Source organism: Panicum virgatum, chromosome 2N (assembly GCF_016808335.1).
Source record: "Panicum virgatum strain AP13 chromosome 2N, P.virgatum_v5, whole genome shotgun sequence".
NCBI lineage: Eukaryota > Viridiplantae > Streptophyta > Magnoliopsida > Poales > Poaceae > Panicum > Panicum virgatum.
Genome location: NC_053146.1, coordinates 3,636,108 through 3,652,845, shown reverse-complemented (window position 1 = coordinate 3,652,845; position 16,738 = coordinate 3,636,108). Strand labels below are relative to the sequence as shown.

The 16,738-nt window shown below is 49.3% G+C and overlaps 1 protein-coding gene across 3 annotated transcripts; it reads left to right on the top strand.

Annotated features, from left to right (window-relative positions):
- The first annotated feature begins 4,220 nt into the window (after positions 1 to 4,220).
- LOC120659324 (LRR receptor-like serine/threonine-protein kinase GHR1) lies at positions 4,221 to 10,568 on the top strand. 3 transcript variants are annotated; one of them, XM_039937420.1, is made up of 5 exons: positions 4,229 to 4,523; positions 4,938 to 5,001; positions 5,104 to 6,246; positions 8,129 to 9,673; positions 9,831 to 10,568. In XM_039937420.1, the coding sequence occupies exons 3-5, from the start codon at positions 5,181 to 5,183 to the stop codon at positions 10,412 to 10,414; spliced, it is 3,195 nt and encodes a 1,064-aa protein (XP_039793354.1). In that variant the 5' UTR covers positions 4,229 to 4,523; positions 4,938 to 5,001; positions 5,104 to 5,180; the 3' UTR covers positions 10,415 to 10,568. The 3 variants fall into 3 exon arrangements, with proteins under 3 accessions (XP_039793352.1, XP_039793354.1, XP_039793353.1); XM_039937419.1 differs by having other exon boundaries at positions 4,229 to 4,649; XM_039937418.1 differs by having other exon boundaries at positions 4,221 to 4,523; positions 4,938 to 6,246.
- Positions 10,569 to 16,738: the final 6,170 nt, after the last annotated feature.

Below are 16,738 nucleotides of genomic sequence, written 5' to 3'. Positions count from 1 at the left end.
ATAAATTTTGCACAATACCCGTCACATCGATTTTTCGGACACATGCATGGAGCATTAAATGCAGTTGAAAAAACTAATTACACAGTCTAACTGAGATTAGAACGAGCTGAATCTTTTAAGCCTAATTAGTCTATAATTGGACATTATTTGTTAAGTAATAACGAATTGTGCTACAGTACCAAAACCCAAACTTTTCACGAACATTCCATGAGCATTCCTGGACCTTTTGTTGTTGTTTAGACAATTTGTTTTTGGGTCCCCTTTGTTTCTTCTTCTTTCTTTTACTTAATTTGGAGTCAACTCCTTGTTGCTAGACAAAGGTTTACAAAAACGGTGTTTAAATTTATACTTTATAAGCAAAAGTTTTGCAAGAAAGTATGGCCCTGTTTGGGAGGGCTCCGGCTCCTTGCAAAAAGGGTGGAGCCGGAGCTGGAGCAGGTGGAGCTGGGTTTTGTGGCTCCACCGGCTCCACCTCCTCACAGGCAAAGCCCAACTCCACCTTCTCACATGCTATAGTATGGAGCTGCTCCATTTTTTAAGTGTTTGGTAGGGCTCCAGCAGGAGCCGCCAAAGAAGCCGGAGTTGGAGCCCTGCCAAACAGGACTTATATATGTTATTAAAGAAGCTCTATTCGCTCAACTTTTATACTTTCTCGCTCAACTTTTTGCTTAGGAAGCTGTGAGCTTCTACTGGTACGTGCAAATTGTTGATGCCCAAAGCCAGAACATTTGGCGTCCTCTATTCGCTGTAAAGAGTAAAGACAACTGCAGCATGCATGCGCCCATGTAAAGTCAACAATAAACAACAGCTCACTCTTGTCCTAACCAGTTATCAATCATCTCTCAGAATTACTATGTTAGAAGTTGAGTAGATCCGGCCATTAGGACAAACAAAACTTCATATGTTCTTTGTTTTACTGAACTGTAGCCGTGACACATAAGACCACAGTTGCTCACAGCAGTATTCGCATTTCTTCTCCCATCAGTTTTGCCAGGAGACAAGAAGATTGTGCAGGGTTCACGGCCTTCATGATGGGCACTCGATTGACCACACTTGCTGACTTGTGATATAAGCAGACTTGATGCAATACTAATTCCGAACAAGAAAGACCATACATGCAGTTCTCGTTTTTCACTGCCTTGTTTTGACCATTGCTGGAACCAGTAGAATCATATGAGGCAAGAGAGATCTTAATGCTCTTGTACAAATTTGCTGCAGTCCCCACATAAACCCATCAAGCTTTACTATATGTGTGGATGCCTTCACAAGTTTGACAGTGACTTACAATAAGCCTTAACCTGATTAGGCTTCTAATTGGCAGAGCGTGTGCTTGAACACAAGCCACGCCTGCACCTTCGCAACATCCTTTGCATACCATGCAGAGGCAGGGGTAGTGAAACTGTAAAAGTAAGGCTCGCTTACGGGACCCAGACAAATCTTAAAGTGCCTAAAGCTAGGTAATTACTGTTGAATTCACCTAGAAAGCTTGGACAAAGCTTCAAAACAAAAGTTGGGGGAAAAGTGGGGGGCATTTCCTCTAAAGCAGCAACTCAACAACCTTTGGGCCAGCCCTGTACTCCACTGCACTGCATCTCTGCATGCCCGCCAGCAGTGAGTGTGCAGTGGACAATCATGATTCAGTTGGCAAGAGAAGCTCTTGAAGTCTGCACAGCCTTGAGCTTGGGATGCTGCTGAGCTGAGCCCTTTGACCCTTTTATAAATGCCTAACCACCTCCTCTCTGGACTCCATGGCTAGCAATGGCAAGATGAGGATCTGGCATCAATTGGCATTGCAAAAAGGATGAGGGTGGTCCATCCATTCCTTGGATTAAATTTTGTTTCAATTACACTTCATCTCTCTCACATCTCAAAATCATGCAGTTTTAGACTAGCACTAGTTGTAGGACCGGTAGTGTAGTATCTTTGAGATTTAGCAGCAGGAATCTGTGTAGCCGGGAAGGGTTGTGAATTAAGTATGGAAGATCACAGGTGCTGGGGTCAAATACACATGGCCAACTTTACTGGATGCCACAAAGATGAGTAGTACCCGTTTGTTTAGAAAAATGAAGGGGCAAAGGTGGCTCAAAGTGAGTCTGAGGTTCTTTTTTGTGAAAAGATTGAAAGTGTCACCCGAATGTTGAGCTTTTCATCCCTATTCAGAAACTTTGGCCTTCATCTATTCAGAGAAATAAGATTAAAGAAACGCATGTTGGCTTCTCATGTAACAACACTCAGCACGAAGAGTGATGCATTTGTTGTTCTGAACTTGTGATGCAAAGACTGGAATACGGGATGATGATACTAGTAATACAGGCAGGATGGGTATTATTGATGCTGAGGCAGCAGGCAGGATAGGAAGGGCAGGTGGAGGGATGCGGATACAGTTGGGGAGCATGTAGCATCAGGGGATCCGATGAGGTCAAGGAAAGCCTATGGCTCTCTGACCTCTCTCCATTTTTACCGGCCTGCGGTGCCCTGCTCCACATGGCAGAGTATGGAGACTGTTTTTTCCCCCTCTTCCCTTTTTACCCCCCATTTGACCCTGCCATGTTACCGCCATGGTTACGGTTAATGAGTGAGCTTGGTCGTTGGAATCTTACAGTAAGCCTGGGTAGTGGGTACCGTCCTGCACTGCTGCTGCTGGTTCCAAGTTTCTACTCCTGCAGGTAGGGACCACCGGACCCAGCCGTCGCGGGCAGGGTCGGGCCCAGGTAACAGGAGGGATTCCGCTTCCACGTACTAGTAGTGGTCTACTAGCAGCGTATACTGGTATAATACACGTAGGGTCCGTGGCTTCAGTGGCGGAGTTTGATCTGTGATTTCAGAAAAATAAGGAGAGGCCATTTTTAGCTACAGTAATAAACAATGTCAAAATCACTGTTCATTCAGTGAAAAAATTGCAAAACCAGAGAGGCCCTAGCCCCTTTGGCCATTGAGAAGCTCCGCCAGTGCGTGGCTTGTACTACTAGTTTCCGTTGGTACTCTATACTCCGTATCAAAGCTTTTGTCTAGTCCGATTCGACCGCGACCGCAACGCCGTCGTGGCCGGCCGCCGGCTCGGCGGACGAGGCTACGACCCCGGGCCCACCATTAAACGACCCCCAGCTACCGCGGAGACCGGTCGGGTCGGGTCCCATACCACCAGGCTGGGCGACGCGAACGCGGCCCGCCCAGCCCCTCTCGCTGCTCTGTGGGCCCGCCCCGCCTGGCAAAGCGCGCGTGGGGGCCGGCGGCGGGCATGCGGGGAGTGAGCTGCATTTGAGCCGTCGGCTTGGGGTCCGCGAGGGAAGCCAGCCAGCCTGCTGGCCGCTGCATGCTGCCCTGTTTTGGCGGGTGGCACAACGATTTCGCGGGAAACGCCGGGAAGAAAAGAAGAAAAAAAATTGTTCACAAAACCCTCCCTCCCTGGCGAGTAGACTAGAGCGGGCCCCACTACTCTGCTTGTTTGCGCGCCCATCCCTGGCGAGGACTGTATTTACATTCCCCTCGCCGTCTCCGTCTCCAGCCACGACGACCCGACCTGTCCGGGGGCGTACGTACGGCGAGCTATGCCACGGCTTCCGGTTTCCTGATCGAACGCGTACGAGCACGACCGCATGATGATGGCCTGTGGTTTTGTTTCTTCTTGGCGTGCAATGCATGTACAAGTACGCGCCCGTGCCGCAGCGGGGTCTACCACCCCTATGTGGTGTACCGTGTACGAGACCAACGACTGATCCCTCACCTTGACCGCAACGCACACGTACGTGCGGCTGGGTTGGCTTGGTACGAGGCTGTTTTAAGATCCATGCACGAACACTGATCCTGCTCTGCTCCAGCAACTTCCAGCCAGCCAGCAGTGTTTTCCTTTCATACCATTCCAGCAACTGCCTCCAGCCACTAACCAGCCAACGGTGTTTTCCTCTTACATTATTCTGACAGCAGCCTCCAGCACCAACACAGCTAACAGGCCACTGCGGATGGGCGGTGTGGCTGCTTCACTAGCAGGATGGAAACTCATTGGCAATACATACAGGTCCCACCAGTACCAGCAGACCCAACCGTGGACGTCCGGGTTAACACGCTGCGAAATGCTCATTCTCAGCAAGCCAAAGCTCGGTTTGACCAAAAAAAAAATCCAAACCTATAAAACTTTGAATTACTGCTTCTCCAAAGGGCTAGAACGCAAAAAGGGCAATAAAAAAACCAACGACGGGGAAAAGACACGCCCATCCCTCAGCGAGGACGCCTCCCACCTCCACAGTCCACACTCCCACTCCGCCTCGGCGCCTCCCCTCCGCCGCCGCCCTCCCACAGCAGCTGCCGGAAGCCCAAACCCAACCCAACTCATCCCTAGCTAGCTAGGGTTAGGGTTCCGCACCTGCCGTCTCCCCCAGGGCTCCCTGCCGGACCCCATTGCAGCGCAGCGCATTGCCTTTCCCTCCCGCCTCTGCAAGTCCGCAACCCGGCTCGTCGCGGCCATTCTTCATTCAATCTTGCTCCGAGGGTGGTTGCCGGCCCCAAGAGCGGCGGCGGCGGCGCCGGTGGGTGCTGCACTTAAGGGGGGAAAGATTGCATTTCGACTTCCGTTCCCATATTTACATCTTCGGCTTCTTGCTGGATTTTCTTGCCTTCTTGGATTCTTGGGTGGGTTCGCCGAGCTGAAAAAGGTGCGTGCTTTTAAGCTGCGTTCATGCTTTCGAGCCGCCGTGGCTGGCTGTTTCATTGGGCAAAGCCACCGCTTTTACCGGCGTTGTTGGGAGGATTAAAGCCGTGGGAGTTTAACTGTTTTGTCCTGAAAGACGATTTTTTGTTTTGTCAGAAAGGCATGCATTTTTCTGTGTTGTTTATCCTACATTTTTGCCGCTACCTCAATCGGAGCTCAAAGATTCGCTCTTTAGGGGTGTTTGTTGAATCTCGAATCTGTCTTTATTTTGACATTTCTGTGCTTATTTCAGGTCTAAAGGCGTTGAAACGAAGGAATCTGGCGTTTCATGGCGAAGTGGCTGCTGTAGAGATCAGGTGAAAGGGACAAGTGTTGTGGCCGGATATTAGTAGCAGGGTGCACTACCAGCTGCGTGATAGCTACCCTGCACGCACGCTCACACTCCTTTTCTCCTCCAGCAAATGCATCAGGTGCTGTGTTCTTGAATCCTAGTAGCCTCCCAGCCTACCCGTGGAGGACGGATAGAGGAGGACCGATGGGGCTTCTTGGGGGTTTCTTCGTGTTGCTTCTGCTAGCGTCTCCTGTGCTCGGCCAGCTGCCTTCGCAGGACATCCTCGCGCTCCTCGCCTTCAAGAAGGGCATCACGCATGACCCTTCCGGCTACATCACTGACTCCTGGAACGACGAGTCCATCGACTTCAATGGATGCCCGGCGTCCTGGAACGGCATTGTGTGCAATGGCGCGAGCGTCGCGGGGGTCGTGCTTGACGGCCATGGGATCTCTGGCATTGCTGACATCTCTGTGTTCGCCAACCTCACCATGCTTGTAAAGCTCTCTATGGCCAACAACAACCTCTCAGGAAGCCTTCCGAGCAATGTAGGCAGTCTGAAGAGCTTGAAGTTCATGGATATATCGAACAATCAGTTCTCGGGGCCAATCCCTGAAGGTATTGGCAACCTTCGCAGCCTGCAGAACCTGTCACTTGCTGGGAACAACTTCTCAGGGCTGCTGCCGGACTCCATCGACGGGCTTATGTCACTTCAGTCGCTGGATGTGAGCGGCAACTCATTGTCTGGCCCATTGCCTGCTGGCTTGAAAGGTCTGAAGAGCTTAGTTGCACTGAACCTGTCCCACAATGCCTTCACAAAGGGTATTCCTGCTGGGCTCGGTCTCCTTGTGAACCTTCAGTCTTTGGATCTGAGCTGGAACCAATTGGATGGTGGTGTTGATTGGAAGTTCTTGATTGAATCAGCCGTTGCTCATGTTGATTTCAGTGGGAACTTGCTCACCAGCACTACCCCCAAAGAGCTCAAGTTTCTAGCTGATATTTCAGAGACAGTTCTGTATCTGAACCTAAGCAACAACAAGCTGACTGGGTCACTGATTGACGGGGTTGAACTCTCTACTTTTGGGAGACTGAAGGTGCTCGATTTGAGCAACAATCAGTTATCTGGTGACCTGCCAGGGTTCAATTATGTTTATGATCTTGAAGTTCTGCGACTTGCAAACAATGCATTCACTGGATTTGTACCTAGTGGTCTTCTGAAGGGGGATTCTCTTGTCCTAAGCGAGCTGGACCTAAGTGCTAATAACCTGACAGGTATTAACTCCACTTAACAATCGTTCTTTCAGTCTGCCTGTTCCCTTTTCCTGAATGCCATGTAACGCCCATGTTGAAGATTTAGTGATATTGATATTTTCTTTTTTTCTCAGAATAACAAAAAAAAAAGGCTAGTAGACACAACTTATGAAATTATCTAGCACTTATGTTGTTTTATTTATCCAATGCAAATGATGATTTGAGCTGCTGATTACCCCTAAAAATATGAACTGAATGCTATTTGGTTGAGTTTGCACCAGTTAGCTAATTCTGCTTCTGCCTTTTCCCCTTGGTTAGTTCTATATAGTTCTTTCATTTGACATAATACATGTACTTATGTAGAACCCTGCCCATATTTTTTCATACTAGAGATTGCCTAGAACATCATTAATTTTGTCCAGTGCAACTAATGAATTGGTTTTTGATTGTGGTACCAAGATTGATATGGTAGTTAGACGTGCAGAGAGGCAGGTTAGTTATATGCAGTAGCATGAACGAAAATTGATGAATGGTAGGACATATGGAAAGTTCTGTTTTATGCATTTCTCTGTTAAGTGCTGGAGTTGGGATATGTATCCTAAATGCCAGATTTCTCACTGATCTGTCTGTAGTACACAATTCATGGAAATAGTATGTGAATATGCGATGCGTAGCTGTCTTTATTTACTCTTCTGTACTAATTCTCTAGCGAAATGTATCTCCACCATTTAATTACAGTACCCCACTACACTCTAAGAAAATCAGTACCCCTGCCGGCTGCCGTGGCCTACAAAGTAAAGAACTAGGCCATCCTGCCATGTGATTGGCTTTAAAGTACTGCTAGCCAATAAAATTTAGGCATGTGTCAAACCAGTTAGCTTATTCTGTTTCTTCCCCTATAAGTTCTATGTTGAGCTTCCATTCGGTAATAAAAGGTTCTTTGCAAATCTGTGCTCATAATCTGGCCTACTGTGGCATTGCCTAAAACTTCATCAACTTGTCCACTGCAACTAATGAATTGAGTCTTATCTAAATGTTTGGTTATAGCAAGCTTGATACGGTAGTTACAGATGCAGTGAAAATGCGGATTATTTTATGGAGTAGCATGATTGAGAATTGATAAATGAAAGGAGATCATTCAACAGCCTTCACAAATAAAAGGTTCTGTTAAGTGGAGACATACATATTTTTGGAGCTGAGAAATCAATCCTGATGGCAAGATTTCTCAGTGATGAAAGCAGATAATGCAACGGGCACACCGTACTGCATTGTGAATCTGTTCATAGGACACAATGCATGGAATTAACATGTGAATGTGACATGTAGCTGTTCCATTTACTCTCTTTTGTATTAGTCCTATAGAGTTGCAGTGTGATGTACCTCCAGTCCTCCACTAACACCTTACACTACTCTAAGCTCATGAAATAACTAGGACATCTTGCCATGTGGTTGGCTTTAAATGTTGTGGACTCCTTTCAAGTAACAGGACTAGCAGGTGCAGCTGTATAAGCTATGATTGGATTGAACTGTTGCATCTCACAGTATGGTTGTCACAGTAAGGAGAGATTAGGGAGTCATCAAGGATAGGCTGAGAATAGATTAGATCTAGTACCTATTATCCCTGCCCTCGGAGTGCGGCCGCTGCCGTTGCGAGGCCGCGCTCCTTGGGTCCAGGGCCATCCCGATCCAGATTCATAACAATGGTATTGTTACCTGATGCATTGTAAATCACTGGCTTACTTTGAGTAAAAATAATAACTATGCATAGAGCATGGATATTAAGCATGCTAATGCATTTACTAGCATTTGCATATTTGATTTCCTAGCATGACATTCTCTGTGATGACAGTATGAACTCATTCATTTGTTATCTTTTGTACTTACCGTATTTTTGTTACTGCAGGGCATATCAATATGATCACATCAACAACTTTGCAAATCCTTAACTTGTCCTCCAATGCTCTTTTTGGGGATCTTCCATTGCTTGCTGGGAGCTGCACTGTGTTAGATCTATCAAATAACAAGTTTAGAGGGAATTTATCAGTAATTGCCAAATGGACCAGCGATTTGGAATATGTTGATCTTAGTCAGAACAACCTAACTGGGACAATTCCTGATGTGAGCGCTCAATTCCTTCGCCTAAACTACCTAAATCTTTCCCATAATGCTCTATCTGATACCATCCCTGAAGCTGTTGTTCAGTACCCCAAACTTACCATACTTGACCTGAGCTCCAATCAATTACGCGGTCCTATTCCTGCTGATCTACTCACTTCGTCCATGCTACAAGAGCTCTACATCCAAGATAACATGCTTTTTGGTGGCCTATCATTTCCTGGTTCCTCATCCAAAAATTTGAGTCTTCAAGTGCTTGATATTTCTGGAAATCACTTCAATGGAAGCCTCCCTGATGATATTGCTTCCTTACCTGGCCTCCGAGTTCTTGATATATCGACAAACAATTTCTCTGGCACATTACCTGCTGCTGTTAGTAAGCTTGGGGCGCTTACTGATCTTGACTTGTCAATAAATCAGTTCACCGGGCCATTACCTGAGGATCTTCCAGATAACCTCCGATCCTTCAATGCATCCTATAATGACCTTTCTGGTGTCGTGCCAGAGAACTTGAGGAAGTTTCCAGAATCTTCTTTCCATCCTGGGAACTCAAAATTAGAATATCCTGCTAGCTCATCTGGATCTGGGAACTCCCCATCAGGTTCCAGAGGTGGCAAATCACTCAGTACAGGTGCTAAAATAGGAATTGTAGCAGCTAGCATTGTTATTCTTGTCATCCTTATCCTTATTGCTATCATATGCCATTACAAACGGATCTCAAAGCAGTTTCCTAGTTCGGAAAAGGTTTCAGATAAGAACCTCCACAGGGCTACTAAAGACTCTGCCAGTATGAAAGGGAAGGACAACAAAGGTGGTTTGATCTCAGCAGATGAGCTTGTCACTCCTCGAAAGGGCTCTACATCTGAAGCACTTAGCCAAGAAGAGAAATCAGCTGTTGTGGGCTTTTCACCGTCAAAAGGCAGCCGCTACTCTTGGTCACCGGATTCTGGAGAGGCGTATGGTCAGGAAGGACTGGCACGGTTGGATGTTAGATCACCTGACAGGTTAGCAGGGGAGTTGCATTTCTTGGACGAAACAATCACACTTACACCAGAGGAACTTTCAAGGGCGCCAGCTGAAGTTCTAGGCAGGAGCAGCCATGGAACTTCGTACAGGGCTACACTGGAGAATGGTGTGTTCCTGACTGTGAAATGGCTGAGGGAAGGTGTTGCAAGGCCCAAAAAAGAGTTTGCTAAGGAGGCAAAGAAATTCGCAAACATCCGTCATCCAAATGTGGTTGGGTTGCGGGGTTACTACTGGGGTCCAACGCCACATGAGAAATTGATATTGTCAGATTATGTTGCGCCAGGAAGTCTTGCTAGCTTCTTATACGGTAATGCCATCATCTATTGATTACCATTTCTGCAGATGCCCTACATTGAGTTCTTGCATAAAGTTTATCTGCATATCATACTAGCAGTTTCCTCACACTCATCAGAGACAAAAATGTTCAGTCACTAACTCTGCTGATATGTTTTCTAAATGTGCAGATCGGCCAGGCAGGAGAGGCCCTCCGTTGACCTGGGCACAGCGGCTGAAGATTGCTGTGGACGTGGCTCGTGGCCTGAACTACCTCCATTTCGACCGCGCAATGCCCCACGGAAACCTCAAGGCCACCAACATCCTGCTAGATGGTCTGGACCTCAATGCCCGTGTTGCTGACTACTGCCTGCACCGCCTGATGACCCAGGCCGGCGTGGTGGAGCAGATCCTCGACCTGGGTGTGCTGGGCTACCGTGCCCCAGAGCTGGCAGCCTCCAAGAAACCATCCCCCTCGTTCAAGTCTGACGCGTATGCCTTCGGTGTCGTGCTGCTGGAGCTCCTGACCGGCAGGTGTGCAGGGGATGTCGTGTCGGGGTCTGAGGGTGGTGTCGACCTCACTGACTGGGTCCGGCTGCGTGTGGCAGAAGGCCGGGGATCCGACTGCTTTGACCCGGCCATGGCCTCAGATTCTGAGAACCCGCAGGCTGTGAAGGGCATGAAGGAGGCCCTGGGCATTGCACTGAGGTGCATCCGGCCGGTCTCCGAGAGGCCAGGGATCAAGTCTGTGTATGAGGATCTTTCGTCAATCTAAGCTAGGCTCATTCACTAGCACTAGATTAACAGCCCGTGTGTTAGCTTGTGTGTTGTCTGAAACTCTAAGTACTGTAGCAGGGAAATCCAAGTGTATTTGGCCTCGTCTTGATGCCAGCAATTTCAAATGGAATGTCATTGGTTGCCTAAGTGTTCCTTCTGTTTCATTTTATTATACCATATTGCCCATGTCCTTTGCATTTAGATTTAGCATTAGCCCAGACTAGCCTTGCTTGTCAAGGTTTGGCAAGGCAAATCTTGTTGGGTGTGGAGAGCCAAATTAGGTCTCCCTTAAAAGCATCTACTTAAAAAAAATTAAGAATTTTAAAAGTCCCTATGTGCTTTATTTTATATGGACGGTGGGAGGGCAAATTGATGGTGGATGCATCGCGTATTGCCAAATAATGTGCGCCTTACCAGATCTTAGCATGGTAAATTTCAAGATCTATCTGAACACAAACAAGAAGACGTATCATGATAGGATGCATGGCAATTACGAAATCAGGTTTGCTAATTACTTAAAAAGAGATTGCGAGGTGTGCACTCTCGGTTGTAAGTTATAAACACAAAGTCAGCCTACAACAATTGACAGACGCTTGAGAAGAACTTTGAAGATAAGAACCTGGAAATGTTAACAGAGTTCAACTGTGCCAACAAAGATCAATAAAGGAACTGGGTAATAGCAGTTAAGAGTACTGCAAGATAGTAGTATTATACTAGTCACATAATAAGAACTCTGTTACTGCAAAAGAAATGTATGTTCAAAACTCTCACTGAGATGCCCATACCAACATCCTCTAGTTTAACTGGGAACTACAGAAGTCTAGTTCAACTAGGAGATACAAAAAACCTGTGTTAGAGAAACATATTATACTACAAAGAAAATTAAGCTGTAAAAACCTTAGTCATTACTCATTACCTCATATCCATCTTGAGTTCATCCAATTCTCTCCTTAACCTTGCTTGGTAATTCCTGGCCTGTTGAATGTCATCCTCTATAGTCTGCTTTAGGTTCTCAAACCTCTCCTATAAGTGAACAATATGCATATGAAACTTGTTTGGATGATACTAAAGAAACTTGACATGACATGGACCACAGATAACACCATAGTTCTAATTCAAACTCAAATGAACCGAAGACTACAATCAGACACTTTTAACAGAAGATAGTAACAAATCCTTAGTTATAAAGAAAAAACTCATCTTGGTATTAGTTTGTGCGATGAGCAAATTTACATTTTTTTTCTTTTTCTGAAGTGGCAACATGGTTCTTGTCTCATCATGTGGAAAATGATGCAGTAAAAGATCAAGTTTCATGCTCAGGACGCTAAAGGTGTGCAGTTGCAACCCATGATTATATTATGCATCACAGGATCTGAACCGACTATGAATATGCTGCTACATAGTTACAATTTCACCACAATCGAATCATCTTTGATAGAGCAATGCAATAAAGTTTTTCCTTTTATTCTTGAAGCAGAAAGAATGTCAAAGCTTGCTGCTGGATTTGGCAACAGTAAGGGAGGTTGTGAACACATTCTCCTGAAGGTGCAAATGCTGAGTTTGATTAATTGTCTTTCTAAAAAAAAGAGTTTGATTAATCGTGCCACAGCATGCTTATATTTGAGAGGGGGAGGTTCGATCAACTCACCAGGAGGAGGGTAAAGTCCGATTTCCAACCCTGAACTTTTATGATCGTCCGATTTTCAACCCGGCACTCCTAAACCAGACATCCTACACACTCGAACTAACGAAACCGTGCAAATTACCCCCTTAAACCGAATCCACCCCGGTTTTCAGCCACGTCACCCGTCCACATAGCGCCAGTGGCCACGTCAGTTACCCTCTCCTCTCTCTTTCTTCCACAGACAGGTGGGCCACAACCTCTCCTCTCTCTTCTCGCTGCCGTTGCCTGCTATCTTCCTCCTCCGCCATCACCCGCCGCCGCCGCCTGCGCCTGCCGCCGCCTCGCCGCCACCGCGTCCTCCCCGACGCTCCCGCTCGCCCTCGCGCTCCGCCTCGGCTTACCCCCCTCCTCGGCGTGCCCGCTCCTCCCGGCCCCACCCTCCCCCGCCGCCGCGCGCAGGCTCCTTCGCTCGCTCCATCACCGGCACCCCTCCTCCCTCCCTTGCCTTGCCGGCGAGCGCGGCGGAGGGGCGGAGGCGGCCTGCGAGCGCGGCGGAGGGGCGGAGGTGGCCGGCGAGCGCGCGGGAGGGGCCACCGTGCGTGCCGCGCTGGTGGCCTCCCTCCTCGCCCCCTCCGTGAGCGGCGAGGTCGCCAGGTCGACGTCGCGGCCGACGGCGCAGCCGGCATGCGCAGCCAGCTCGCGCTAGACGCGGAAGATGGCGCGGAGGAGCAGGGCGGGGCGCGGGACGCCGACATCGCGAGCAGGCGGTGGAGCGTCCGCGCCGTGTCGGCGGGGGAGCTGGCCACGACGAGGAGGTCCGCGGCGGCGGGGGTCAGCGAGAGGGAGAGCGGGAGCGGGGGACGGAGGTGGAACATGTGCGGGAAGAGGCGGAGGAAGTGGAGCGGGCCGTGGCGATGGAGGAAGATGGAGAAGAGGGCAGGCGGCGGTGCGAGGCGGTGGCAGGCGCAGGCGGCGGCAGCGGGTGATGGCGGAGGAGGAAGACAGAGCAGGCAATGGCAGCGAGAAGAGAGAGGAGAGGTGGTGGCCCACCTGTCTGTGAGAGAAAGAGAGGAGAGGGTAGCTGACATGGCCACCGGCGCCATGTGGACGGGTGACGTGGCTGAAAACCGGGGTTGATTCGGTTTAGGGGGGTAATTTGCACAGTTTCGTTAGTTTAAGGGTGTAGGATGTCCGGTTTAGGAGTTCCGGGTTGAAAATCGAACAATCCTGAAAGTTCAGGATCGTAAATTGGACTTTACCCCCCCCCCCCCCAAGGAGAAAAGGGTGCAGCTCCAATCGTTCCTTGGCAGCAGTGCTGGTGGCAGGTCCCTAACAATGGGGTCAGCGACTTTGATTAGCGATGGTAGACATAGAAATGCCCGCATCAACAACAAGTTGCAAGCTTTACCTCGCTCGAGTAGTGGTGGAGCATGGACGGCGCTGAGCGTGGTGAGAATAGGCCCGTGTGGGGGCGCACCCGGGAGGAAGGCGGCGGCATGCCCCTAGCAATGCGGCCCGGCGACTTCTGTCAGCGAAGATAGGCGCCTTAGGCGGAGAAACACACAAACAAGAACAAGCTGCAATCTTTACCTCGCTCCGGTAGCAGCGGAACGGCGACGGAGCCAAGGGCGGTGAGAGGATCGTGTGGGGCGCACCGAGGAGGCTGTCCGCGGCGGCAGCGGCGGCGGGAACCTGGAGAAGGAAGGGAAGGGTATCTTTTTTTTGTGAGCGATGCGATCACCGTGACGCCTGGTAGCACAAAGGAGAGATTGCCGAACCTTGGAGAACGAAGAACTCAGTGCCGGATCCAGCCGCACTGGTCGGAGGCGGCGAATGGAGAGCGGCGGCGGATGCGGCCATTACCGTTCTTGGTATCTTCTTCGTGCCTTCGTGGAGGCCCAGTCGGGGAAGGGGAGGGGGGTTTTCCTTTATTTTTTCTTGGAGAATAAGTCCAATTTAACCCCCAACTTGTCAAGGAGTCTAAAATATTTCCGAACTACAAAATTAGATATCTTGCCCCTCTCAACTTCTAAAACCAGGCAAATGACCCTGACTGATTTTTACTGTGGTTTTCGCTGACATCAGCATGCGGATCCCTCCCGTTGAGTTGTGATCCAAATTCAGTCATACACATATAAAGACCGACTTCGGATGTAGCGCAGTGGAGGCCCGTCTTGTAAGCCATGGGGTGATTTGCCCAGTTTTAGAAGTTTGAGAGGGGGCAAGATGTCTAGTTTCGTAGTTCGAGAGGTATTTTAGACTCCTTGATAAGTTTAGAGGGTAAATTAGACTTATTCCCCCGAGAAAAAAATAAAGGAAAACCACCACCTCTTCCTCGACCGGGCCTCCAGGCACACCACTACTGTCCTCGACCCCTGCCCCTCATCCTCCTCCCCGGCCGACGGCTGCCTCGCTGTCGCGCCACCCGCCCACCGCCCACCCACCGCGCGCCGCCCTCCACCTCACCGGCGCTGTCCCTCTTCCTCCTCTCTATCGTTCGCCCCCGCCACCGCCGTTGCACGGCCCATCTCCGGCAGCTCCCGCTGCCATCTTGATCGCGCCCTCCGTCCACCCGCCGCCGGCGCATCCCCTCTCTCCCTAACCTCTCCAGCACCACTCCCTGCCCCGAGACCTAACCCGACCACCGGCAACCACCACCCTGGCCGACATCGCTCCGCCACCTCGCCGTCCTCCCTCACACCACCGCCCACCGCTTGTCGATTCCTCCCCACCCCCACATCTTCTCTTCTAACGTCGGCGACCATTAAAGCTTCCGTACCCCAGCAACCCCAGAACTCTAACCTCGCCACCAGCCTCGACCACCACCCCGGCCGGCGGCAGCCTCGCCATTGACCGCTCTCCCCACCTCCCACCACCATCCCCCAACCCCGAACCCTAACCCTAAACCTCAACAGTGGTGGATGCGGCCGGCGGCGCTCGACGGAGGAAGAAGCCGAACTAGAGGAGAGGAGAACAAGGAGATTGTACGGTCCCTGTAATCCGCATGAAATTCAAATATTGAAAGATGGATGCCGTTAACGTGCGACGGGTCGCACTGGTGTCGAGCGCGCGTCCCTCCACTCGCTTCTCTCTATAAGTTACTGTAACTCTCTCCACCTCGCGCAGGCCTTCTTGCTCTCTCTACTATTCACGTGGGTTTTTTAACATGCACTTGTTCATAAAAAATATTTTTACTTCCTTCCTATGATCTCCGTTTTAAATATTGATTTCACCGTTATGTTCTACGCGATGAGAAGAACAAAACTAGATCCCATTTGCATATATTTTGAAGACATTTTGCACTAGTAACAACTTATATGTAAATTTAAGTTTGATATTATTGAAGAAGTTGCTACGATATACATATATAAGTTGCCATAACGCCATGCTTATAACATAGAGATAAAGGATGCCACAAAAAAGATTTATAAGTGTCATAAAAATAAAGTTGCCATAAAAATATAATCTATTAAAAACATAAGTTGTCACAAAAATAGAATCTATATACCTAAGTTGTTACAAACACAAGATGTTATATAAGTAGTGAAAAAAGAAATCAGTTACCGTACACATAAGGTTATACACAAATTGTCATAAAAATAATGTCACATATTTAAACAAAAGTTGCCAAAAACATAAACTATTATACACGAGTTGCCACACATATTAGTTAGTAGGAATAAGTCCATTTTACCCTCCTAAACTTGTCCAGGAGTCTGGATTACCCTCTCGAACTACAAAACCAGATATCATGCCCCCCCTCTACTCTTAAAACCGGGCAAATCACCCCCCTGACTGGTTTGCACAGTGGTTTCACTGACGTGGCGGTGGGCCCCACATGTCAGTCCTCCCTCTCTCCTCTCCTCTCCTTTCTCCTGCTCTGGTTAGCTGCCGCCGCCTCCCTTTCTTCCCCGCCGCCTCCCTCCCTCCGCCTCGGCCTCATGCCGAGCTCCGCCGCCTCCGGCGCTTTGCCCTCACGCCGAGCTCCGCCGCCGCCGGCCCTCCGCCCGCTGCGCCCTCCGGCAGAGCTGGGTTGCCGTCGGCGCTCCGCCCGAGCAGCTACTCCATGCCGAGCGCCGTCCATGCCCCGACCTCAGCCGCACCGCCCAATCTCCGTCCGTGGTGGAGGGAGGCGCGACGAAGGGAGAGAGGCGCGACGAAGGGAGGAGGCGACATCGGAGGGAGGGGCAGCGGTGGAGGGAGCCGCGACGGAGGGCGGAGCGGCAGCGGCGAAGGGTGGCGGAGCACCGGTGGAGGGAGGCAGCAGCGGCTAACCAAAGCAGAGAGAGAAGAGGAGAGAGGGAGGACTGACATGTGGGGCCCACCGCCATGTCAGCCCACATTAGCAAAACCACCGTGAAAACCAGCTAGGGGGTGATTTGCCCGGTTTTAGGAGTTGAGGGGGACAAAATGTCAAGTTTTTGTAGTTCAAGGGGGTAATCTAGACTTCTTGACAAGTTTAGGGGTGGTGTGGGGGGAGGGGGTAAAATGGACTTATTCCTAGTTACTACAAATAAAATCTATCATACACTCATACACATAAGTTGACAGAAAATAAAAGTTTTTATAACATAAGTTGTTACTACAGTAAACCGATAAACACATAAGTTGCTACAGAAAGAGAGCAAATTGTTACATAAGTTACTACTAATTCACAAACATCATCAAAACATATACAAATGGGCTCTAGTTTTGTTT

Coding starts and splice junctions, on each gene's coding strand:
- LOC120659324 (XM_039937418.1), top strand. CDS start 5,181: ATGGGGCTTCTTGGGGGTTTCTTCGTGTTGCTTCTGCTAGCGTCTCCT. Junction 6,247..8,128: donor AAGTGCTAATAACCTGACAG/GTATTAACTCCA, acceptor TTGTTACTGCAG/GGCATATCAATATGATCACA. Junction 9,674..9,830: donor TCTTGCTAGCTTCTTATACG/GTAATGCCATCA, acceptor CTAAATGTGCAG/ATCGGCCAGGCAGGAGAGGC.